We start from the raw sequence: 25620 nt of genomic DNA on the forward strand, positions 1-25620 counted from the left end.
AACTAGACAAAAGCTAAACTTTTACTTTGTGACTTTTTCTGAGACTTTTTCTTTTTTTCTGAAATTTCTATTTCAGTGTAATAATAATGCATTTTATTTTGCAGTAAGGATGATGTTGCACTTCAGGAAGAATGCTATGTATGTACAGTAGTAAGATCAAACTCACATTTTAAGCAATTTTTATTTTCTTATACCTTCCAGAATCTTCTGTAAAGCTTACACTTTATTGTAATAAACGTTTGCCTTTAAACAGTCCTTAAATATTTACTAGAATTCCTTAGTTCCAAATTAAATACTCATAATTAATGTATTTTAAATCAAGCGTTTTGTTGACACACATAATATTGTAATCAAACTGTCTTCTTTCCATTGTCTAATTGTCTGCAAACTGAGTACCAAGCAACTACAGAAGAACAGAATTTAGTGTAAACACTGTATTATGGCAATTCGTGTTGAACGAGGTGCAGATTCACAGCTTCACTTTTTGAAATAAAAAAAAAGCATTTTAAAAAAAACCAATTGAATACGAGAGTCCAGCAGAAAAGCAAATAAATCACTTCAAGAGGCTAACTGATGTTTTTCAGAAGTGGCACACACTACTAGGTTATAATACTTAGCATCTATATAGTACTTCATGTTTTTAAAGTGCTATACGAATGCTATCTAGGTGAAACGTAGCCAGAATTCAAATCCAGAGTGAATGGTGATCAGATGAATGGCACGATGACACCAAAATGTAACACAGTTACTACAGAGAGACTAAGTGTTTCACAAATTAGTTAGCTATACATGAATGATAATGACCACATAGTTTTCAAGGGGAATGTATAAATACGAAATTATTACCATTTATGGAATAGGTTTCTGTGACCACAATGAATTGACACAGGAGCTGTAACTGGCTCCACAGGCTTCAAACGCCTAACTTGGAATTAACAGGGAACATAAGGAAACCTTATCAGTGACGAACACAGCTCATTTCAACTGCTAATACGAAAAACTTCAGACCTGTCATCCTTATACATCAATGTGAATTCCGTGTTTTATAGACATTAATTCTCTAGTGCCTGTCAAATACATAATAAATGAACATAGATGAGGTAAAGATGCTGTTATTGCCACATACAGCCAATATGGCAAAGGAGGAGTTTTTCCGAACGGGCAGATCCAGAGGCCATGGCGAATCCCATCACGAACATGATGAGAAGTCCAGGATATGAACAACATCCAAGGAAGAAAGCACCATGAGTCTTTAAGCCTGAAAAGGTGCATAATAAACTTTAATGTCAGAGCCACAACAGGAATCACAGTAGAACAGTGGAGAAGTGGTCTCTGGGGAAGATTGAGAGCAGCCTGCAGAAAAGAAAAATATAATTGGCAATGGCTAGAAATCATGACAAGCAAAAAAAGGTTTCATGGATGATTACAGGTGTATTGCCAATGGGCTAAGAGGAAGCTCAAAGAAAAACATACCATTCTTTTCCACCGTGGCTATTCAAAGCCAACAATACGAACAGCCAGATGTGTCAGAGCTGCGTACTGTCCTGTCAGTAGCAGGGCTGAGGGTGCTGGGACAGGTTTTTCTCTATTTTATGATATGAATCACGCATCCTACTGAGCAGTACTAGCAGCAGGAGAGGAAGGGAGAGGGATGAGGTATGCTGTTCGTCATCTACTCACACGGCAAACAGGAATCTGCACAGTATGCTGCACTGATTACATATATTTAATTTCACAACAATGAAAAGGACACCAGCCATACGATACGCTTGGAACATTTAATGTGTTTTATTGGCATTTACTCTCAAAAATTATACTTTAGTTAATACCTGTGAAGTTGTATTGTTCTCTATTAAATACTGTCATGCCAGAAATTTCCAATTCGGCAAAAAATACCAAAGTTACATATATTTCACTTGCCTAAGCTTTGCTCCATTAGCTTCCCACATGCTTGTTTGTGACACTCTTACAAGGTAGTGACTCTCACAAAGTAGTGACTAAGCTTAGTCCTGTTTAGGTGACAGGACTAAAGAGCTCACAAATAAAAACAACAACAACAACAAAAAATCTCAACAACTTTTAAAGGTATAGACCCAACTCCTTTAAGTTGCTGCAATGGGTACATTTTCAGCAAATCTGTTTCATACAAGCAGATTGTTCAGGGATTAAAGTAGAAAATCTTTTGATGGTGAAATTGTTTGTCACCTACCTTACAAAGACAATCAGATTTGTGTTACTGTCAGCAAGAAGCTAAAATATATATATTTTTGTAATTGCAGTACTGTCATCAGGCTTCCAAAATGCTGTTGCCCAAGTTCTGAGAGGATAGTCTGTTTTCTCTTTTACAGTCTGTAACTGGATCAACATTTACATCCTTAAGTTGCCAAGCCCAAGAGAGGGAGATGCAGTTCTGTTTGGCAATATAAGCTATTATGTTCTTTCTCCTACCAGTCAAATTACTTGCCCTTTAGAAATCATGATGAGATCTTAAAAAAAAAAAAAGTATATTCCTTTCCTGCCTTACAACATCCACCCACCCCATGAAAAGTACATGCTTAGTTTTGAGGCTTAGTCTACATCTGTAAATTCAATCTTAAATTCACTGTCTGTGAAAAGCTTATCCTCCAATTCCAGAAATGCTCCTGTGCAGCCCAGGTTAGGTCAGCAGTGGCACATTTAACAGCTCTGTTATGTATGTTTGCTGGTACAATCTCGTTTGCCATCAGTAGCATTCTCTACACTTTCACAAGCTGGTAAATCTTAAGTAGCAAGCTAGCAATTTCCACTTTTTTGTTCTGCAACATGAGTGTTTGGACCACAGGCCTGGGGGACTCTTGTCATTGAAGTCACGCCTGTACCACCTTCAACCCATCACACCACTCTAGTTTATCAGCAAAGCTGAATGCAATGGCAGGCTGCAGTAACTTCCTCATTTAGAGCTAGTCAGTGAGACTGAGCACTGGTTCTTAGACTTTATACATTCGTGTGCAACTATATAAACTATCTGGAATACACAGAGGTACAAATTCTAACCAGAAAATTCTTTGTAGACTTCATATTTATTGCCAAAAATAATGTGGGCAAAAGGTTAGATCACATGCTGCTCGGTACACAAGTATTTGTCAGAGTAAACATAAGTACCGCAGGTGACTATTTACCCTGAATACTCCAGAAAAAATAATGATGAAATTGGGAAAAGCAGCCCATTAGCCAAATAGTCCAAGCAACGAGCAGTGTCAGCAGGAACAAGAGGAGGAGTCTGTAGGTAGCAACCTGCAGTAGATGGCAATACTGCCTTGTGCTGCACTGAAGAGCTACTTCAACAAAGTAACCTATCATCAGATTTAATAGTTGTGATTAAGAGCATGATAATTAATTGTGTATAGCAATGTAAACAGTACTACTGTTATAAATTAGTAACAGTGGAGTGGTTAGTTAATTAGATTTCTTAATTTATTAGTTTCTCAGTAATGTGTTGCATAAGCAACAAACAGTGTAGTCTTGTAAAACAGTTACTCTCAGTCCTGCAATCTGGTAAGGGAGAATGAGACTGGGACTAACAAATTAGCAGTAAAAGGTAGTAAGTAATAAATCATACAGGCAACAGTTTGAAATTACGACATGAAACCAAAAGTCGCATCATATTAAGCTGAGGAAAGAAAAATCACACATTAAAATCTGGTCTAGCTAGCCAGGCAACAACACAGCAGAAAAGTTTATGGGGATTAGGTTAGATCACAAACTAAAAAGACTGCTGGCACTGCAAGAAGACAAAACACATAGCAGGATTTTTATGTTGTTTTAAAAAAGACAAAATTCTTGTATGCATTTGTTAGCAAAAAAGAATTAAACTAAGAACTTAGCTCAAATTTAGGGTATTTTTGCTAAAATACTGTATGTGGTTTGTGACAGGGCCCTTCAAAGACAATTTAAGCAAAAGGCAATCCAGAGGAGACCAGAAAAATGGCAGGACGTTTAGAAATCACAAATCCAGGCTCTTCAGCCTTTACTCAGTGAGTTACTTAGTTAAGAGACTTATAGTAAAGCATAATGTCTATTCAAGTTGCAAAAATAACACTGTTACAGATCTACATCCCTGATTTAGAAACCTACACAGGACACAGTTTACAGCTAAATATCCTTTATTAACCCAATTAACATATGGAGGAGAGTGGAGTTAGGTAGGCAAGGGACTTTGACAGGGCCTTTGGGCATCTTGCCTTCTCCTTATTTCAGCTATGTATGTGTGGCTACTCAAGGGCTACTCTTCTGTATGCTGCGCTTGTATTCCTAATTTGTCAAAAAATAAAAAAATTAAAAAAATGGAGAGAGCACAGCAACCAGACATCTTTTCCAGACAGGCATTGAAGAAAACGAAATCTAACTGTCAACATCATTAATTTAGGTTCAATACTAGAAAAAAAAAAAATATATATAACTACTTGGAAACCGAAAAAACACAGGAAGAAATTGACTGATACAATTCCAATAATTAACTTTGTCTGGGAGACAAGGGGCAGGCTACACAAACATTCTCCATCATGGAAAGTGTAAGCATATTTAACCTTGCCTCACTGGAGGCAGTTAAGGAAGCAGGTCACCTCCCAGTCCTACCATACAATGCCCGATTTTCTGAACTAGCACTGATGAAGAGCGCCATCTAGTCGTCATTATCAAGAAAAAATACCCGTGGTAAGTACCAGAAAAAGTAGCAAGAACATTTTAATATTTTTTATAACTTTTTAGTCATTCATTACTTGTGCTTACTGATTTTAAAATAAGGAATAAATGTGAGAATAATTAGGTTTACATGTTGTACTAAGGTGTCAGTATTACATGACTCATTAAACAAACTTTGCTTTTCTTTATCTAGTTTTCTAATTTTATGGCATTGCCACATGCAGAAAGTACATAAGAGGGGAGAACCAGGAGGTACCTAGGGAAGAACCACCCCAGGCACCAGTACATGCTGGGGACCAACGGTGCAGAAAGCAGCTTTGCAGAGAAGGCCCCGGGTGTCCTTGTGGAAGCGAGCTGAACAGCAGCCAGCAGCGTGCCCATGCCGCAGAGAAGGCCCTGGGTGTCCTGGGCTGCACTGAGGAGCGCGGCCAGCAGGCGGAGGGAGGCGATTCTCCCCCTCTCCGCAGCACTGGTAAGGCCATCTCCGGAGTACTGTGCCCAGTTCTCGGCGCCCCAGCACACGGGAGAGGTGGAGCTACGGAAAACTCTATCCGATGAAGGGCCACTACGATAACTAAGGGGCTGAAGGAGCTACCGTTGGAGGAAAGGCTGAGAGAGCTGAGACTGTTCTGCCTGGAGGAGAAATGGCCGAAGGGGGCAGATCTCACTCAAGGTCTAAAAATATCTGAAGGAAGGGTGCAGAGAGGACAGAGCCAGCCTCTTTCAGTGGGCTCAGCACCACGACAACAAAAACAGAGGCAACAGGCACAAAGCGGAGCACAGGAGGTTCCCTCTGAACGTCAGGAAGCACCTCCGTGCTGTGCGGGTGACGAACCCTGGGCACAGGTTGCCCAGAGAGGTTGTGGAGTTTCCTTCCTTGGAGATCTTCTGAAGAAGATCCAGGTGAAAATTCACCTGGACGTGGACCTGGGCACCCTGCTGGTGGTGTCCCTGCCTGAGCAGGGGTCAGACCGGGTGGCTTCCAGAGGCACCTTCCAACCTCAGCCATCCCGTGATGCTGTGAAAATGTCCTCTTTGTCAAAGAGGAACAAAACTGATCATATTAGAAGGTCCATCAAACTTACCAATAGGAAAAAACATCTTTTATTTACAATAAATACCCATGCTGTACACAAATAAAAAAAACTGTTTTCCCACTGGAAGTCTGATTTTTACATCTCAACTATAAACAATAATGTTTCTTACATATATATCTCTCTTACATATTTTTTTAAAAAAGGTAAAACATTTTGGATTGTTGTTCTTTAAATAAAGGATTGCAAAGAACAGCAATTTCCTTCCCACCTCTCCTTCCTCTCCTGCCTCTGTGTCCTAAGAATTATGTCCTCTGTCATCCATGTGAGCAGTTCAACACTACTCTGAGCAAGCAGGAGGAGAAGAAAGAAGACAAGACCGGCCGCTGAACAACTTATGCTCTGGTTGAATAAATAAAAGTTTCCCCTTCTGTACAAAGTAGCACATATGCATACATATGCTAGCAACACCGTAGCAATTCCTGGTTACAAGCAGAGTGGCATGGCTCTAGGGGTGGGGACCATGAGCTGGTACAGCCAGAGCTTGTGGGCAGAGCAAATGTTTTGGAGAGCATACAGAACAGACTGTTGTTTCAGGGAAAGCTGAGAACAGGTGGCTGGAGCACACAAGGATATATGTACGTGTGTCAATAGGGGAGTGGGAACAGGACACACCAAAAACACGGAAGAACCCCTGAGAAGGAGTGCCACAAGCTGGTAAACTCATTCTGCTGATAAACTGTGTCCTAACAGGCAGTTCTGCAAATGGAGGATGATCACATATATTCCTTAGCAGGAGCCAATTCACTTTTTTCCTTTTATTAAAAAGTTTGACACTTGCTTGATTTTCTTTTACAACCAACTATACTTAAGGTCAATCTCAGATTGTTTTTTTTAAAGGTGAACAGGCTATACACATATTGCTGGTTTGCGGGAGAAATGTTGATAGAATCAACTAAAAACAAACCTCCTACTGCTCAGTATGACTGGTTGAATGAAACAAAACATCAGCTGGATGATCTGTTTTCCAGATTTCTACTCCTTACCTTAAACAGAAATGGAATAATCCACTTTATACACAAAGTGTGCGTGGCAGCACTTAAATGTTAATTTGGATAACCAAACAACCATATTTGGATAACCATAGGATACCATGGAAAGAGGCTTTCAGAACTCTTTTTTTCAGAGCCTTGTAAGGGGTAGAACTTAACAGGGGATGTGGTATTTCTTCATTTTAAAATCATAACAATTGTATAAAAATATGAATTCCCATATATCTTTTTAAAATGCATCTAATTAAAGTATCGTTTAATTTTTGTTGTTGTTTAGGATATGGTAGATGAACAATAAAAATGAGCTGCCACCAATCTATTCACTTACCTTTAATGACAGGGAGCCAGCAAGGAAGAAGTGGTCCACGTCGATGACAGAGGCAAGGAAGCCAGCCAGGGTGACTTCTGTGAAGTCGCTTTTCTTCCGGAGTCCGATCACTATCGCCCAGGACCACATTCCTAGTATACCGTGCACTGCATTATCAGAGAAGGCTCGGAGCCAGTCGTTTTGCTGAATGAAGGAAAACTGCAGAAGCCTGTCTGCAGCAAAGCAGAATATTCCCAAACCTAGACTAGAAATAACTGAAGCTGTGCTGAAAGTTTGGAGGAGAGCATGGGCCTTTTCAGTCTCAGACGCCATGGCAAAGACCATGTCACAGCACACAAAATGTCATCAGGATATACACTGTGCATTGTCCCACGTGTCTTCAGTTGTTCTGCAAACGTCAGAAACAACAAAGTATTGAAGCAAAAAATCATTACCACAAAGCATTTGTCATCACAGCTACAAATAAGCATAAGAAAACAATGTTTGTATTTAATATTCCTACAGAAGCTTTGATTTTAGTCAAGTTCATTTAGGTGACAACTCTGAATTAAAATGCTTGTCCCGTTCCAATCAGCACACACACCTTTGTAACACAGAAAGCTCTAACTCCACTTTTTGAAATGCAGTTTCACAAAATAACTCGAGTTGTGTCTATGATAAGACACTGAATATATTTCAAGATTCCTCCTGGCCTTAAATTCATGATATTCATCAAATTAAATCCATTCCACTATAACAAAAGGAAGAAAAAATCAGTTTTAAGGATTCCTGGGACTGATGCTCAAAAAATCTCAAATCTTTATATACCAGAACAGTTTAAAAAAAATCTAATCTATAATTCTATTTTCAATATTTTTCATAGTTTGTAAATATATTTATTATTGCCATGGTACCCCTCTCTGAGCTACTCCTTGTTTATTCCAGGGTAAATAAGATTCGCAATTAAAATAAGCATTAATAACACGAGAAACACTGTAATATCCTCACCTTTGACAACAAACACAAAGACAACACCCTTCAATCAAGCAGAGGTAACCAAAACCAACTACTTACAGAGTGAAACTATGTATGTTCTTCCTACACCTCCATAGCACTCCAGCAGCAAACTCTACCGTTACTTCTAGGACTCCTCTACTATTTGTCATATTACCTTCAGAACAGCTCTTTCTGCAGAACTTATAAAAGAACTAATCCTAGTCATTTTACTTTTCAGAAGTTGACCACTGTAATTTGAAAATAAAGGCATTGCTATAAGTATTAATAATCACTTAAAAAGTCCTTAAACAATATTTATGCTTATGTAATTGTTATTAAAACCTCTTGCACAAGATTATTTCTGGGAATAATTACCCTGACCTTAAAAAAACTGGTTGACACCTCAAAAGAAATTTCAAATAGAATCCGAGGTCCAAAAGGCCCTCCTCACCAAAGAAGCAACTACAAGATACCTGGGTTATAAAGAGAGAGTACTTGTTGTAATGATAACACTAAAAAAAAAATAAAATAAAGAAATATCCACATATAATCGATGTATTCCCTAGTTTTGTGTTGTTAAACAGGCACTGTAAAGCAAACTTTAAAGCACAGTATTAATTCTAACTCCAACTATTATGATGTTACATACTTCTGTGAAGCCCCATCCCTGGAAGTGCACAAGGCCAGGCTGGATGGTGCTTTGAGCAACCTGGGCTGGTGGGAGGTGTCCCTGCACATGGCAGGGAGGTTGGAACTGGGTGATCTTCAAGGTCCTTTCCAACCCAAACCGCTCTGTGGTTCTGTGACAGAGCACAGTTTCAAAGCCTGCATCCTAAGACACTGCTATTTCTTTGCAATACACTAAATCTTGACAATTCCTTTCCTAGTAGTTATACCAGGTAAATTTTTATTCTAAATATGCTTTTTCAGAATGTATCAGACCTTCTTTTGAAATGAACGCTTCTAACAACATCGATAGACAGCGTTTTAGGATTTTAATAATTATTAATCATAAGCCCCAGAAAATATAAAATGTTTTTTTTCTGGCTTATTTACATGCCTATCTATTGTAGAATTATCCACAAGACATGACTACTGGTGTTAATCTTTACAGAAAAAAAATCACTGAAGCATTTATTTGGAAAAGGTTAAAAAAAGAAAAGAAAACATGAATAATACATGGTCTTTGAATACACATGAAAAGAAGTGGGTCAAGTTTAGAGCCTGTTAACCATGACTGTGCCTCTTCTGAATAAATATACAAAGTATTTCCTGAAACACCGGAACTGCCATTTTTTGAGGAGTGATATACTCCATATTTCTGAATAAACTATTTTTCAAGGAACAAATCACAATATCCTCAAAAAAATGCTTCTTTTACATAGCCACCATGACAGATTGGATTTTATTTAAAATTATCATAAAATCTGTGTTAGAATACAATCTGGTGAGAACTGATGTAGCAACATATCTTTAAACAACACATTGATATTCAGAGCCAAACTCACCATGGGACTAGGAGAATACATTTTTTCCCATTGCAGTTGCTTTATTCCAGTAGAAAATGTGGTCTATGCCTTAGAGTTGAGCATCTCCGCTTGCTGAATCCAGTCCAGTCCAGTGCAGGGAAGACGAAATGAAGTTTCTTCTGTCCCTAAATAAATCAAAGAAATCAATATATTAAATAAAGTCTATGCGTGGTCAGTCCAGCTAACATACTGAAGATTTAGGGTGGGTCTACATAAAACACACGCACATGACAGTTGATATAGTACCACTGTTTAGAGCTGTCATTGCTCATGACATTTTTATATGGGATAAAGCATTCGGTATGATCTCTGTCTATACTCCACAAATTAAGTTTTGAAGACATATTTAATTTATTTTACGTAAATTTGAAAAAATAATTTCATCAAATGCATAGTTGTCTTTGTAAATTACTGACGCAAGAAGATATTCATATTAAAGCTGCAAATATGCATTTGGGGAAACACCTGACACTAAAATGTCTTCAATCTCCTGGTGTAAGCGCAAAATAAAAATCCAATGGCTAAAAGTACCATTTAGCAATATTATTGCTCTCCAAAATTTTTGCTACAATTTAGCAAAATACACGAATATAAATAGGAATTGAATGTCTAAAAATCTACTGTCTGTTTTATGCAAGAAGTCAAAAGATCACATTGATCCCTTAGAATTCCATAATCTCCTCAAGAATATTATTTTAAAGTGGATATTAATCTATATGAAAAACTTCATAAAATATTATTATCCTTTAAAACATATGCTCAAACTGTTAATGTGTTACCTCCTGGAAAAGCAGATATGAGCGCAAAATGATCTCAGAAGTACTAATAATGCAAATATTTTGGGTCTGATAATTATAATGCATTATGGGGCTCAGAGAGTTGAAGGAGGTCAAAGAGGAAAGCAGACAAAAGCTCACAAGACATCTGCAGAATTCTACCACGATACTGAGGAACGAACTGAATTAAAACCACAAAGAAACAAAGGAGGAAACAAACAAACAAGCGAGCAAGCAAGCAAACACAAAATGAGAAATCTGCACTTTTTAATTAAATTGTTTCTTTCAGGGACCATAAGTCAAAGTGTTCAAAAATAGCCCTTCCAAGCTACCAAAATGCAGCCCTACTTCTTCAGCAGCACTTTGGAACTGAGATGAATTTGAGGGGAAAGAAAGTGTTGAAAGGAATATCCTAAAAGTATGCAGCATCTGGAAACAAACTGCAGTGCTAGCCAGTGGAGGAAAACATCATTTGTCATCCTACATCAAAAAAAAAAAAAAAAGTAAGGTTTATTTATTACCCTAATTACTACTATACCGTTTGGATCGTAAACAACTAATCCAATTTAGGATTAAAATACAGCCCTTCTGTGTAACTGAACTGGGGGATGAAGGAAAGACGAGCATGCGGCAGGCAGACATGTAAAATTAGGGGGATCAGCAACAATTTCTGCCTGGAGGTGGGGGTACTCTTTGTTTCAAGGCAGAACAGCCAAGGCTGCCCCGCAGACCTCTCCTCGGTCATCAAGGAACACAAACGTAGTCACCTTTAAGGAGAAAACAAAACAAAACAAAACAAAAAAAAAAAAAAAAAAAACAAAAAACGCAATTAGGAGCGTTACGGAAGCTAACGTGGGAGAGCCGGGCGGCACCCCGCTCCCTTTTCCGACGGTTACTCCTGACGAGACGCCCGCAGCGCTCCCCGCCAGTCACCACACGGGAACTCCACGCCGGCCGCCGTCACCGCAGCTCCCTCCGAGTACGCCCCTCCGAAATGCCGACACCTGCCTGCGGGGCCCCTCGGCTCACCGGGACCCCCGAACCCGCCTCGGGGCGGCGAGGCGCAGCCCGAGCCTCCCGCCGGCCCCGGCGCCCACCTGAGGAGCGGCCGCCGCCGGCAGCCCCCGGCGCCCCGTCCCGCCTCCGCCCCATGAGGGGTAGCGGAGGCGGGTGCCCTGCCGCCGCCGGGCCCGCGGGCATGCGCGAGCGCGGAGCAGGCTGGGAGCGCGGATGAGGGAGGTCCCCGCCCGTCTCCTTCTCCTCCTCCTTTTTCTCTTTCTTCTCCTCTTCCTCTTCCTTCTCCTCATCCTCGGAGGGCCCCGCGCTGGGGTGAGGAGAGCGGGAACTGGGGCTGTGGAGAAGCCCGGAGCGCTGCCGACGGGTTTTTTGTGTATTCTTGACGAGATTGAGTAAAACAACAACAAAAACAACAACAAAATAACAACCAAACAAAAACCCAACGCCGAAAGGCTAGTCACTGACCATGCATAAAACAACGAAAAAAAACCTCACAATGCTACTGACTAAAAACACGCCTTTTATTAGAAAACAATAGGTATAAATCGTCTGGGCAACTTTATCCAATATGTAGTCGTTGGGGTGACGTTAAAACTTAACTACTTGGTGTAAGTTTCTGGACAAAAGCATGTTTTTACCGTTAAAACGCCTCCCCCAAGTTACCCCGACAAGTTTCAATCAGGTTGGTCACAGAAACCTCTACAAAGCTACACAACTCAAACAGACATTCATACGCTCAGATGTAGCACTGTCAGGACAGCTCCCTGATATTTATCCAGCGGTGCCCCACCGTTTGGCCCCTAATTTTTGCCTATCCACATTATACAATTGCGGTATTACAATAACAAATTACACATGTTGCTGGTCTGGCAAGGCATTTAACTGCTGCCGTCTCATCCTTCATCCCTCTTACACTTCAAAGCCTCTTCAGAGGTAGCTGGGACAGCTCCTAGGAGGATACAACGTATTACAGATCTTCACTTCCCAGAAGCAGCAAGCAGAGATTCAATATCTTGAATTATTTTAGAGGTTTTTTCCAAAGCCTTCAGGATGCACCCTTCATTGAGTTCTTCAGTATCACTCCTATTTTCTGTTTTTCCAACGGCAATTGTAGGTGGATTGATTTTTGCAGCAGATGTCCTTTCTGGAACATTGCTATTATCCAATAAATCTAGCATGAGTTTGTCAAGAAAAATTCAAAGCCTCCCTCCTAATAATGAGAAAAACGCTTTGCCACATCGTAATCATTATTGTGCATTACAGAGGCTCACATTTCATACCACAGTAATTACATAAAACTAGAAAATGCTAATGTTTCTAGAAAATGTCTTTAACTAAGGCTTCTATTTGCCCAATAGTTAATTTAAAGAAAACTGATGTTACGCTGCAAAGTTTCATAGCATATATGTTTTTTCATCCTAATAAAATTAAAAGCTAGCATAAAGAGAGGTTTACACTGCCTTTAAGAAAATAGAGCACTGCATACTTTCTGAGCTGGTTGGACAGTCCTGAGGTAGGTAATAAACAAGACAGTATCTTATTGCAACAACATGCCAAAAGGCAATTGTACCATCCCTCTTTCAAGAACAGATTAGCAGATGGTTTTAGTGAAATGAATATATAATCTATTCATAATATATATATTATATGTAATGAATAGTGAAATGCAATAACCATTACAGGAATTCCCTACTTTGTTAATGATTTTATTTTTGTTTTGTACTCTGCTTTTGTTTTTATTTCCAGTGCTGTTGTAAAGGAATTGAACAAGATTAATGAGAAAACTGTAAGTGACTTAAAAAGGTGCTTTTAAGAAGCAGGTAAAACAGTGAAAAGCAGGTGAGAACAGAATAGAGAGCTTCTTATGTTCAGAAAATGCAGGTCTGAATACATGATGAACGATACAGATGAATACAGATGAACAACTGAATATCAAAGTGAAAATCTTCACGGCTTTCAAAAGGATACAGTTAAATCTCTGTATTTTTTCAAGCTCAGCATCAGCAGACCTGTCCAAGAAAATAATGATTTTTATCATAGTATCTAAAAAGTTTCTCAACCGTACTTTTGTACACCATTTTAATTTCAATTCTCAGAAATACAGAAAATTAGAAAGAGAACTCTAAGTGAAAAAAAACATTTTTTTTTCATACTACTAGTCAGTGGCTGCATTTGTCAATCATTTGTTTATAAAAATCAAGGCTCAGCTCTAAAAATAGTCTCCTTGCTGTATATTTATGTGTGTAAATATAGATAAAATTTTTGTTTCACCATCTACTGCATCTGCTATAAAGTGATAACTGAATCTGTAATCAGACTCATATATCACATTTGTAATATCTGATTATGTAAGTATACGATATCACTAGACCTTTGGTCAGTAGCATTTATTAAGAAGGACAAATACATAACAGATCCAGATGTCATTTAAAAGTTCAAAGTACTATTTTGGACAGCTTGCTGTTCTGTTAAAAGTTGCCTTTCTTAGTCTAGTTTCTCATTTTCACTTTGCAAGATGTTATTTCTATAACATTAATCTTATGGTAATATTTGGCAAGGTCACCATAATTCTATTTTTTAATTAAGGCAGGCAGAAGCAATGTGAAACAAACTTCACCTAGAATTCAACTTACTGTACATTTTAAGTTCCAACAGACAAATATGAAGTCACACAAAATAAAAGGATTTACAGTTTTCTTTTTGGATCCTTAGGAAATGCTGTCTATAAAATTCAGAGTTTATAGTCTTTTTGAGATTTATTTTCAACATTATTTAGCATAAAAATGAGTACCAATTTTCTTCAGTTACAGAGTGTGCGGTATATCCAGGAATTTCTTTGCTTTCATTCAAACTTCTGCACCATTCTATTACTGTTTCGATGTATCTGTTAACATGAAAAAAAAATGTTATTTAGATGAGAGATACACTGTTAATTCAAGATAGAAACAAACAAACAAAAAAGGCATTAAGCAATGAACCTGGATTCAGAAAAAAAAAAAAAAAAGACTAAAAGTCTAGCCTTTTTCCTATGTTTCTTTGCCCTTTTTGGATTCACAGTTTTTTAAAAGAATATCCTTCATATTTAAATCTATACAGTCACAGAAAATTATAACAAAGCCATCTGATTTGAAATGAATACTGTACAAACGTTATTTTTTGTGTGTGCATATCTGCTTGCTAAAATGCTTCTGATGATTTGCATAATAAGGCTGCAATTAGAGCAAGCAGATTAGCGAAAGCAATCTGTAGGCAGAGGTCAATATCTGTAATAAAGCAAAAATTGGATAAAGTGCTTTTCAGCTCTAGATGCCAGCTTTATACAGCACAAAGATATTTTTTTGCTTACCCAATGATTTAAGTGCCAAGTTGGAGCTCTAGTTTGAGGTTGGTTGATTTTATTTTTTTAAAAGACATTGCATTTCCATAACAATTATACTGAAATGACTGTATGCAGTGATCCTGAGTCATACAGGTCCTGAATCTTAGCCAGATATGTGTTTTTTATCATTATGTGTTTGGGCTTTTTTTTTTTTTCCTCCAATGTATCTCCAGTAAAAAACATTTCTTCATATAAAAGGGTTTGCTTAGAATTCTTTAATATTTAACTTTAAATTGTTTAAATTACTTATACCTTTCATAGATTCCAGGATGGCTTATTTTTATTAGCTGCTGTATCCCATCAGGAGTAGTTAGCTTACACCAACCTACATTTTCATTTACCTTAGAAGGAAAAAAAATTATTAGTATTAATTTTCTGCTGCAGTCTAAAGAAAAAAAAAGGCAAGTGAATAACATTTGCTAATTTAATAATTAAATTATCTGTGAACACTCCACTTTAAACAGTTAAAGTTTGTGTTTTTCTAAGTTTCTTATAGTCTACTATCACAAATGTGGGGGGAAAAAAAGGAAAACCTGGCATGGACCAATATTAGTTTTTGTGCTGTTTGAGAATAAATTATTTCTAAAAATGTGTAGGGATGTTTCCAAACCTGTAGTACTTTCGCTTCTTCCTACTTTTATCATTAATGAGTGTACAGATTTGAGCTGGCTCACATCATAAAGTTACAGTATCTTTTAAGAAACTAAGTATCACACTTCAATTGTTTATAGTACACATATCCTCAGGAACATCTTTTTGTGTCTAGTCACCATAGGGTAAAAGCAAAGAGTGGAAGCCAAAAATCTCAGCAGTCAACTCTAAATTCCATTCTGACATAATTTTCTCTGTAGTGCCATTTTACCACCATCGCCATTTTCACCACTTTGTAATGCAAAAGTCAACACAATCTTTTTACTTCAATGTTAAGTAGATCAAAAAAATTATCGAAAAAATATGTAATCCCATATCCACAAGGTTACTCCTGAGCAATTTTTCACTACTCAGTTGCTCAATTACAGATATTTTGAAATAACACCAGCACCACCACCACCAAAGAAACACTCCCATCTTACACCGATATGAGTGACTTTTTAAAAGGATACAGTTTTATCTTTTAGGCATGAATTATGCACTAGAATATTTTTCTTCCTCAGTTTCTGGGTAAAATACTCACAATACATGGTGCTATCTTCATGTAGTTCTATGTAGTTCTATGTCTATTACACCAGCTTGAGAGTAAGCCATGGCAGAAAACTGCTTTGAATCATGACTCTATCAAAAGAGCTCAGTTTGTATTTTATAGACAGAAAAACTCTTGATTTACTTTCCCCATTAGTTTCCTAATAACACTTTTTAATGAAGAGTTTTAAGAATAGTCACTTCTGTAAGTCATGAGTTACCTGAATCTTTCTACAGCCAGAGCTGAAATCCCAGACCATATTCAAGGTGATTCCATCCCTAAAAGTAGCATGGACTTTATAGTCTGAGTATACAAGAAGTCTTCCAATGCTGGGAATAACCTTTTCATCCAGCAAAACAGGCAATATTTCCCATCTGTCTGTCTCAGGCACCTAGAAACAAACAAATACATAAAAAAAAAAGAGGAAATGTCACAACTGGTTGTATCTCTCCCAGATTTTCATGTTTTTCTAGACCACAAGCATCTCTCTTTATCATGCAATTCATTGCTTTCTGCTTCACCAATTCACCTTAACAGTCTGTGGTGATGGTTCCAGTTATATACCTTTTCAACTTTGCATACAGGATATGCTCATGATTTTTCCCTCTAGAACTGGTCCTACTCCCTATAGCACATGCAGTCATCTTTGTGACATGGGAAGATTTATAAATCTTCAGCTACATACCATCTTCCAGCAGCAGAGATGATAGTTATGAATTAATGATAGTTTAGTCTTGTAGCAGTACTGAAGGATTCTGAGGAAAAAAAGTATTAAATATTAAGCATTTTGTCCTTACATTAGTATCTCCTACACAGTTGTGATCTTTGTTCTGTAAGTTACAGATGTCCCCAGTGATATTATAAATTTGTTTAATTTTCATACTTAATAATAAGTATCACATGTAATTGTAATTACTGTCCTTTCACAGTTAGAGGAGTTAATGTAACAACAATGAAGGAGAAAAGTAAGTTACTTGGTTGCCTGAGTAATGATGGAGGATATAGAATATGGACTTCCTGGTACATCAGGAGGAAGACTGTTTACTGAATACATCTTTTCTTCTCTCTGCAGTAGAAATAGGAGTTATTTATAGGTACTGTAGCATGACAAAACTATTTATAATCTTGAAAGAGATGAAATTTCTGACCTCCCAGACAACTCTAACCACATTTAAATTTCTCCCAGAAGACAGGTATCTCTTTGAAAAGTTAAAATAAACACACAAACAAAAAATGCAGTTGCATCCATCCCTTAAGTCTAAGGCACATTCACAGTTTTCATACACTCAACATGGACCAATAGGTTATTTTATCAGGGAGTATAGTTCATTACTGAGTAACTAAGTTTTACTACAAGTTAGAGGCTAGGTTCAAAGGGTACAGCATTGATCCTTTATGCTGCTTTAAAAATAAAAATATCCAAATCTAAGAACAGAAGAAAAAAACATTGAAATTAGCACACACGACTCAATAAACTTTTTTTTTTTTTAAAAAGGATAAAGTTAAGAAAGAGAAGTGGAGTAACAGCCATGCCAAAAAAACTAATCACTTGAAAACAAAGTAGAATTACCTGAACAACAATGTAGGGTCTTGACTTTAGACTACATATCCAAATGTCTTAAAACATAGCTGCTAAATTGAAGGAATTCTGAAAATATTTTTAAACAGTTTTATTCCTACCTTGTTTGTTCCTTTCTGGATTACATAATGCACGAAGTAGTTTCCCAAAAAAGCTCCTTCAGACTTGAAAAATGATTCATCACCAGGATAAATTTCTGCAATGTTTCTTTTGCCATGGATAAATCTAAGAGAAATAACAAGACTTTTAACAAGTATTTAAAATGCTGTATCAATAGACAGTACAGAAGAAAGCACTAAACACAAACATTTTCAACAACTCTCACAAGAAAAACTTTCTACTGTTTCACAAACAGCAGGGCATACCAATTATTTTTTTGATGATTAGCATTACCAAGTCATTTTTGCAGGGTGGAGGTGGTGACGGGATTAGCATGTTCAGAAGGAGAGCCTTGTGTTAAGGTAGGTATCTCACAAAAGATGTCCAATGCCCATTCCACTGAACACAAAATATAGCAATGCGCAAGAAGGAAAAGGTATTATTTTCAGGGGACCAGCCCTAACAGGTGTACACAGAAAAAAAAAAAAAAAAGAAAAAGCTGTAGAACTGAATGCTTCCTAAATAACCAAAGACTTCATTTCCGCTGCACCTGGGGTTTTCTTTTCTTTTTTTTTTGTTGTTTGGTTTGTTTGTTTGGTTTGGTTTCACTAAGATTGCCAGTCTTTTTCTTGTGATCTTGGAGTGTTAAGCTTATTTAATGACTCAATTCTGCACTATGTGGTCAGATGCCAAAACTTCAGTAACGGGACTTTAAAACTAAGTGTTATAAACTGGGTCTTATAAGACTAAGTATGGCTACTCACCATACTTCCAAAGAAATAAGTTATAGTACTGAAAACACTGACAAAACACTGTATGGCAGAAAGATGAAAGCTTTAAAGAATGATTATATTCTTACCAAAAACTTTTGAATGCTGATAGCAACTGTGGCACTTTCAAAGCTTGTATAACAGATTTGAAGAGCCTATTTTACAAAAATTCTTATTTAAAAACAAACAAAAACATACAGACAAGCTGATTTGCCAGGAAAATCCACAGTAGAGTTTAGCTGCCTGTTACATGGAAATTACATAGGTCACCAAGACAAGCATTTCTAAAACGTGAAATCTTTAGCATCGACAGAAGTGATGTAATTTGAAAAAAAAAAAAGCAAACAAAAAAAGCACTATAGTTGTCAGTGAAGTCTGTGGAAGTTACAGTTGTCTATTTAAGTCTCTAAGAAATCAGATCACTTCTTTAAAAGTCTTAAATATGGTTTCAAAATCTTTGTTTCAGGCATACCCGCTTTCAGACCTGGAACTACACTCTATTAGAGAATGTGAAGCAAATTTTAAGCTCTGTCTTCAAGCTCTAAGAACAAACAAATGGCAGCAATTAATAGAATCTTCCATAAAAATTGTGTACAATGTCTAAAGGAATGGGAAAGGGACAAAGTAAGACATTTTATCTTGAAGTTTAATTCCCATACAAATGAAGTCTTCCAAAAATGAAACGCATGACTTCCTTCATACCTATAAAAAATACCTTCGCACCATACAATTTCAATTAGCTGAGGGTATGAATACTTTCCAGAATCTTGCTTCTTTTGTAGAAAAAAGTCACAGAAACTCCACCTGTATAAAATACAATAAGACCTTCAGTAAGATTGAATGTGTGTTTTTTTTTTTTTTTTTTTTTTCTAGGCTGGTAATCATTTCTGTATCCTAAACAGAAATATTTTTCTATACCAAAACAGATGCATGCACAACTACTCAAAAGAAAATAGGCCACATATTTCCAATGTCCCCTAGTTCCTAGGATACCTAACTACTAACTAGTTCCTAGTTACCAAATTTATTTTCTCAAACCTACAATTATTTTTTCAACTATTTTTAGCAGGGCCGACAGAGAATATATGTCACTGTCCCACTTCAGAAGTATCATCTATTCAGAACCGAAACAAAAACAGAAACTCAAACCCCAGCACAGTGTTCTTTTTCAATACTCTCTTTTTCATTTACATAGCATGTCAGAAATATTTTTTTTTCCCTCTGGACTAATTAGTTTTTATTCCTTGACAGTAGGATAAAGAATGCTAGTTTCACAAATTCCATGTTTTCAAGAAGTTGCTAATAAAATAAGGTATGATGGTATTTTTTCTTTTATTTCTTATAGTTAGATTTCAGTTATTTTGCTAAAGGTTGAAGTTCAGAATTGTAGACATATGTTAACAACTAAGACACAAAGTTTAAATTACCTGTGTAAATGTGGTGCTCTGCAGCTTAGTGGCAAAGCTGCTGGCAAACGAGATACTGCTTCACACGCTTTAGGGTCTATTAAAACATCTGCTCCTATAGATGTATGGTTATTTCCCTCACATGTTTTCATTTCAGTCTTAACAGTATGTAAGTTATAGCACATTAATGCCAAAGACAAAGGGTATTTCCATTCTTCTGGGTACGAGGAAACAGACCAACACTGTGTAACCCATGCGTATTCATAAGAACAATTTGTACAAAACAGAGGAACTCTATCTCTGTCTTTTTGGTCCTTTGGTTTGGTTGGTTCTCTGTATTTTCCTTCAGCACCGCCATGTTCATTCTTTCTATTTTCTACTCTCGTTTGTTTTGATAACATTTCAGGAAGAGAATTTTTACTTGATTTTCCATACTGGTCTTCATTTTGATAGTTGCTGTTCTTTTGAGAGGAATGTGAATATGCTGCAGATGGTTGGCTGACTTTGCATAAGAACTCCACAGTAAATTCTTGCTGCAATTCTGACAGGTAGAGGTGGGCATAACCATCCAATGAGGAGATCTTCACATTGCCATTCTTTATACATCTCGTCAGGTCTGCAGTAACAGGGTCAGGCCATCTAACTTCTAAGATATCACTGAAAAGAATCTAATACAAGAAAAAGGGTTGAAATGTGCTACAAAATAAAATTTACATGCTTGCCAGAAATTACAATGTTGGGATTGTGAATTTTTTGACATAATTCATGTCTTCTGCACGCTGACGTATGGCATGAAACATTAGTCTGTATTTATTTGTACCCATGAACTCAGGATATCTGTTATTCAAATCATCTTCCTCCTGTTCTAACAGGATTATTTCTAGCAATATGCTTATAATTTAATACCCATTCATAAACCAGAAAGATGCATGGCCAACTGACCAGGCATAACTGCCCACTGACAGCTATTTCAAACTTTTTAAGAAACACTGAGGAGAAAGCTCAGGATCAGGAAATGATCAAGATCATTATGCTGATCATATCTGTTATCAGTGGAGCTCATGCAAAGTCCATATTAAAATTGTGTACACTGAAATGCCACGTAGTCTGAATTCTTCTATTTATAAAATTAAGCCTGTAAAATGGCATGTAATGTACCTTTATATGCTCTTACCAAAACTGAAAGGTATTTGTTCTTACCAAAACAGAAAGCATTTGCAGCACAGTAAACTTACTTAATCACACAGTACTGAAGATAAAGTTACACAGCTATTGCTGGAATGTGGATAGAATGTATTTGTGAAGGATAATTTGAAATATGACAATGGTTTTAGACACTTATACAGGATTTCAGAATTCTCCAAAGAGTAGCCTCATCTTACCACAGTAAGCTGCACTTTCTCACAGCGCAGCTTGCTACTTCAATTAGAACTTTTGTCCAAAATAAGTAAGAAACATTTTCACAGAGTACACCCTTGTGCTATCTCTTCTGTAACGATGAAGCCTATGATTCTCAACAAATTGCTCCAAACAAACACTGCATCTACCTCAATGCCCAGGTTATAGCTTTGCCCAAAGAGGTGGTATAGCTAAATACAATTTAGAAAATGCATTAATCACATTCTGAAAGAAAAAAAAAAAGTCAAGATAGAGTGTTTTTCTAGGCATCTGCAAAGTTCTGCCCTAAAAGGACATATATTTGTTTGCATTGTCATTATGCCTGATCACTGCACAGGAAATATTCTTACTCTGCTCTCCTTTGGAGACTCCAGGTAAAGTACTGGATCCTACATGAACAAAGAAATGCAAACCCACTTCAAATAAGGTCTGAAAAAAATCTCTTAGCAAAAGAGTATTCATTCAGCTTAATCAACTTTGTCCCACTTGACTGTTTGCTGTTTCAGCTGGGACAGAGTTAATTTGTTCATTGTAGCTGGTGTGGTGCTGTGCTTTGGATTTAGGATGAGAATAATGCTGATAGCACACCGATGTGTTAGTTGCTGCAGAGTGGTGTTTTCACAGAGCCCAGGATATTTCAGCTCCTCGTGTGCAGCCCTGTCAGCAAGGGGACTGGGGATACACAAGGAGCTGGAGGGGACACAGCCAGGACAGCGGGCCCAGGCTAGCCAAAGGGATGACCCACATCCTCTGGCTTCATGCTGAACAATAGGACAGGGGGGAGTCAGCTAGGGTGGGGGGAACAGGGACAACATGACTGCTTGGGGACTGTCTGGGCATCGGTCAGCAGGTGTTGAGCAGCAGCATTATGCATGAGTTATTTTGCGTATTCATTCATTCATTTCTTTCCTATTAAGCTGTCTTTACCTCAACCCATAGGTTTTGCTTTGTTTTTCTCCCTGATTCTTTTCCTCATCCCACCGTGGGGGCAGGGACAGTGAGCAAACAGCAGTATTGTGCTGAGCTGCCTGCCAGGTTAAACCACAGCACTGATCTTAAATCAAACCAGGATCATACTTCTGCCCAGAGTCCAGTAAAAATGAAACAGGAGTGTATTAGCAAGGTGAAAATATCTGCCAAAGGTATTTAGGGCTAGCTAAAAATGAAAATTGACCATAAAGAATTGCAAAAGGACCCTAAAAAAATCAAGGGACCGCTCAATAAGGCTGCAGATAACTATTTAGTGGAGATAAATGGAATGTGATATAAGTGAGGAAAAGCAATCCTAACTTTACATCCAGAAGGATGGGCTCTGACCTATTACCACTAGGAATGAGATATTGGTGTAATGACTGAAAACATACTCTTTGATAGCAATATATCACATGCTACAAATTTCTAGGAAATGAACTAGATATTAAAAACAAAACAAACATCATCATCATCTTCAACAACAACAAAAACAAACACAACAAAACATACAACTACTGCTGAATAGATTTATGGTTAATCTGCATGTTCAAAACTGTGTACAGCTCTAAGCAATCCACTTAACTGACAGGATCCCCCTTGTCAAGCTTCCTAGAGATACAGATGGTCAGCATGGCCAAACAGAGCCTAAGTGAACGGCATTTAAGCATAAGTGAAGTAATACAGTGTAACTGTAGATGCATTTTTGTATGTAGCAGCCCTATAAAAATAGTATCATCACTGCTAGTAACAGGTCACAGACCTTATGCTAACTGCGCCTTAAGATAACTCGTGCCAGGTGCCAGAGTGGCTTGTTAGGCTCGTGACCACCTTGTTATGTGAACTTGCTGTGTGTACTTGGAGCTTGATAGCTGGTATCTCTTGCTATACTGTACAGCTTAAGTGTGGCAAACAGCAAAGGCCTTGAAAATATGGGCACTGGTGAAGAACAGAGGGCACAGAAAAACAAGCTGATTGTAAATTACTGGTCAGAAAGGGAGTACAACATCAGAAGCTACAAAAACACTATTCTTGCTTTAAGGAAAGCAGTTGTGGCTAAACCAAGAGAAAAAGAGCCCAGCAAAAAAAGCCACTTACTGTGGCGTTGGAAAGTTATGCCTCAGCATCCTGAAGCAGGTAGTGCAGGTGGAAAGTATGGTTAGGAACTGCCTAGAAACTCAGCCATGTTATAGAAGAAGATCCTGAACCAGTAGAAGGTGGGAGGTTACCCACTATTGCACGCAGCAGAGCATCAGCTCTGTGTACATGCACAGCGCATACATGATATGACTGTTAAGGTCTGACTGCTGTAAGTATGTACTGATAGTCATTGTTTAACAAATAAACATTAGCACAAAGCGTGCTGCTAATGGAATGTCAGGTGATTTATCGGTCCAGGTGATTTATCAGTCTTTTAAAGAACATGAAATATCTGGGTTTTAGTCTTACTAAGACCGGGTGGAATCTGTACTGTTCAGCTGTAAAGGATATGTAGGACTAAGGATAAAACACTAAGCAAAATGTAAAACTGTAATTTGAAATGGCAGTATTCTAAGTGAGTTGAGAAATGCATGAACCAAACTGTACGCTGTTGGTCTTCAAGGCCTGTACTCATACACACGTGCGTACAATTCTGTAAGCCCACTTTGTCAGACTACCAGGGCAGCTCAGTTTACAGAAGTGTTGTGTGTATAAAACTTACAGTCTTTCTTTCTGGGGATATAAGACGTGAAGGTAAGTATGGCCGAGAGGAAAACTTGTTCCGGAAATCTAGAGCTCGTGCAACTTGTTCCTAATTAAACAAGAAGACAAAAACAAACTGTACTATCACGGGTTTTCTAGAGGCGTTAGCAGACCGAGCCCTCTTCCCTTACTTAGGAGGGCTGAGGCAATGCCCCGCACCTCTCGGAGGCGCCCCCCCACCCCGCTCCTCTGCCCGTCCCATCTCTCTCCCCGGCCGCCACGTACCCTGTGGGCGCTGAGGACGAAGGCGACCCGGCGGCGGCAGGTCTCTGCCGGCTGCAGGGGGTGTGCGGCGGCGGGCAGCACCTCCTCGTACAGGTACTCGGAGCCGCAAGGCGACAGCACGAGGCGGGCGCCCCCCGCGCAGCGCACCTCCACAGAGCCGTCCCCGAGCAGCACCATCAGGCCCGCCGCCGCCATGGCGACCGAGGGAGGGCGGCCCGCCGGGCGGGAAAGGCAGGGCCGGGCCGCCCAGCTCCCTCAGCATATACGGCCGCTTTAATTCTTTGGTTTTTATTTATTTATTTATTTATTTTTAATATGGCTGTTTGGCGGTAACAGCCCCTCTATGTGGCTCCCGCTTGCGGTGCTGGCCAGGCGGCCGCCGCGCCCGCTGTGTTTGTTTGTGGCGGCGTTTCTCAGGCGCCGGTTTCTCCAGGCTTGGCGGGGGGGCTGTGAGAAAAGCGGGCGGATAAGACAAGAATGGAAACGGATAGCTCTATAAACAGAGCTTATTGCTGTTTGAAGTCGTGGCTTTCGATAACGAGGAAAGAGAATTATGTGGGTTAAAATCCAGAAATGAAAATTTGCAGAATGGATGCCCTGACTGCTTACTGGTAATTGTGCTACTTTAAGACGGGCATCTTTCGACACGTGTGTTTGCACAGAGCGCAGCTGCCTGCAGAACTGTTGCAGCAGTACCTGCTGGTGTTTGTCCTTGCCCTCCCCCCTTCAGCCTGTAAGCGGCTGAGTAATTCGTTAATTCATTTCCTCCGCACGTTAACATCTCTGGAAAATGAGGAGGCGGCTTGGGTGACAGGATTGAGAAGGCAGATTGCAGATCTACAACATAGCCCAAAGACAGATTACAAATAAATATTTCTCTTGTGACTGCTGTTTTACATACATATACTGAAATTTAATCCATGTATTTACTCGTAGCAGAATCTCAGAAGCCCTAGCTGAATAAAGATTTGACAGATTAACTTCCCAAAGGCCAATTTATAATTTGCCTTTTTGGAAGATACATACATTACCACCACCATCCACCTTTACAGTTTAATCAAAGCTATTTTAAATAGAATGACAGTTTGCAGTTAAAGGACAATTCATTACCAATGCCTGGTTAAAGCACTAAGTAAATGTAATTCAAGATCCTTTGCCATAAAATGCCACTCTAGATCACATGGTTCATCTAGCTGTAAAAATCATTCCTTACCTTTGAAAGTACAGGTTTCTTAGATCAATATGTGACCATGGAATTGCATACAGGACAAATTTCCATCCTCTGCTGAAAAAGCAGCCTCAGAGGGAAGGTCAGCTTCCAGTCAAGTGGCTACAGATACAAGTATGCACAGAAATAAATCTGGTTCTATTTGTAATACTGTTTTTAATTACTATTTTTCTGCATTATACTTGCCTGAAGCAAGTTTCAGAGTATATTTTTAGATTATAAATTATTTTTATCCCTTTTATTGTAAAATCTA

At 38.4% G+C, this 25620-nt stretch overlaps 2 protein-coding genes across 6 annotated transcripts; both read right to left on the minus strand.

Annotated features, from left to right (window-relative positions):
- Positions 1-162: 162 nt before the first annotated feature.
- Positions 163-11493, minus strand: TMEM267 (transmembrane protein 267). Of its 5 annotated transcripts, XM_035566145.2 has the most exons (5): positions 11217-11455; positions 9578-9723; positions 8148-8317; positions 7095-7482; positions 163-1353 (listed from the first exon to the last, which is right to left on the minus strand). In XM_035566145.2, the coding sequence occupies exons 4-5, from the start codon at positions 7416-7418 to the stop codon at positions 1018-1020; spliced, it is 660 nt and encodes a 219-aa protein (XP_035422038.1). In that variant the 5' UTR covers positions 7419-7482; positions 8148-8317; positions 9578-9723; positions 11217-11455; the 3' UTR covers positions 163-1017. The 5 variants fall into 5 exon arrangements, with proteins under 5 accessions (XP_035422038.1, XP_035422039.1, XP_050572440.1 ...); XM_035566146.2 differs by lacking the exon at positions 8148-8317 and having other exon boundaries at positions 11217-11493; XM_050716483.1 differs by lacking the exons at positions 8148-8317; positions 11217-11455 and adding an exon at positions 11472-11492.
- A 399-nt stretch (positions 11494-11892) lies between these two features.
- On the minus strand, positions 11893-24531 carry CZH5orf34 (chromosome Z C5orf34 homolog). Its single transcript, XM_035566153.2, has 12 exons — positions 24140-24531; positions 23874-23963; positions 19826-20472; positions 19101-19202; positions 17631-17754; positions 16925-17016; positions 16636-16705; positions 16171-16341; positions 15023-15111; positions 14183-14275; positions 13360-13400; positions 11893-12562 (listed from the first exon to the last, which is right to left on the minus strand). The coding sequence occupies exons 1-12, from the start codon at positions 24332-24334 to the stop codon at positions 12369-12371; spliced, it is 1908 nt and encodes a 635-aa protein (XP_035422046.1). The 5' UTR covers positions 24335-24531; the 3' UTR covers positions 11893-12368.
- Between the last annotated feature and the right edge of the window lie 1089 nt (positions 24532-25620).

This window comes from Cygnus atratus, chromosome Z (genome assembly GCF_013377495.2).
Source record: "Cygnus atratus isolate AKBS03 ecotype Queensland, Australia chromosome Z, CAtr_DNAZoo_HiC_assembly, whole genome shotgun sequence".
Lineage (NCBI taxonomy): Eukaryota > Metazoa > Chordata > Aves > Anseriformes > Anatidae > Cygnus > Cygnus atratus.

Coding starts and splice junctions, on each gene's coding strand:
- CZH5orf34 (XM_035566153.2), bottom strand. CDS start 24,334: ATGGCGGCGGCGGGCCTGATGGTGCTGCTCGGGGACGGCTCTGTGGAG. Junction 23,964..24,139: donor TCGTCCTCAGCGCCCACAGG/GTACGTGGCGGC, acceptor TTGTTTAATTAG/GAACAAGTTGCACGAGCTCT. Junction 20,473..23,873: donor TATCCCCAGAAAGAAAGACT/GTAAGTTTTATA, acceptor TTCTTGTATTAG/ATTCTTTTCAGTGATATCTT.
- TMEM267 (XM_035566146.2), bottom strand. CDS start 7,418: ATGGTCTTTGCCATGGCGTCTGAGACTGAAAAGGCCCATGCTCTCCTC. Junction 1,354..7,094: donor CTGGCTCCCTGTCATTAAAG/GTAAGTGAATAG, acceptor TCTTTTCTGCAG/GCTGCTCTCAATCTTCCCCA.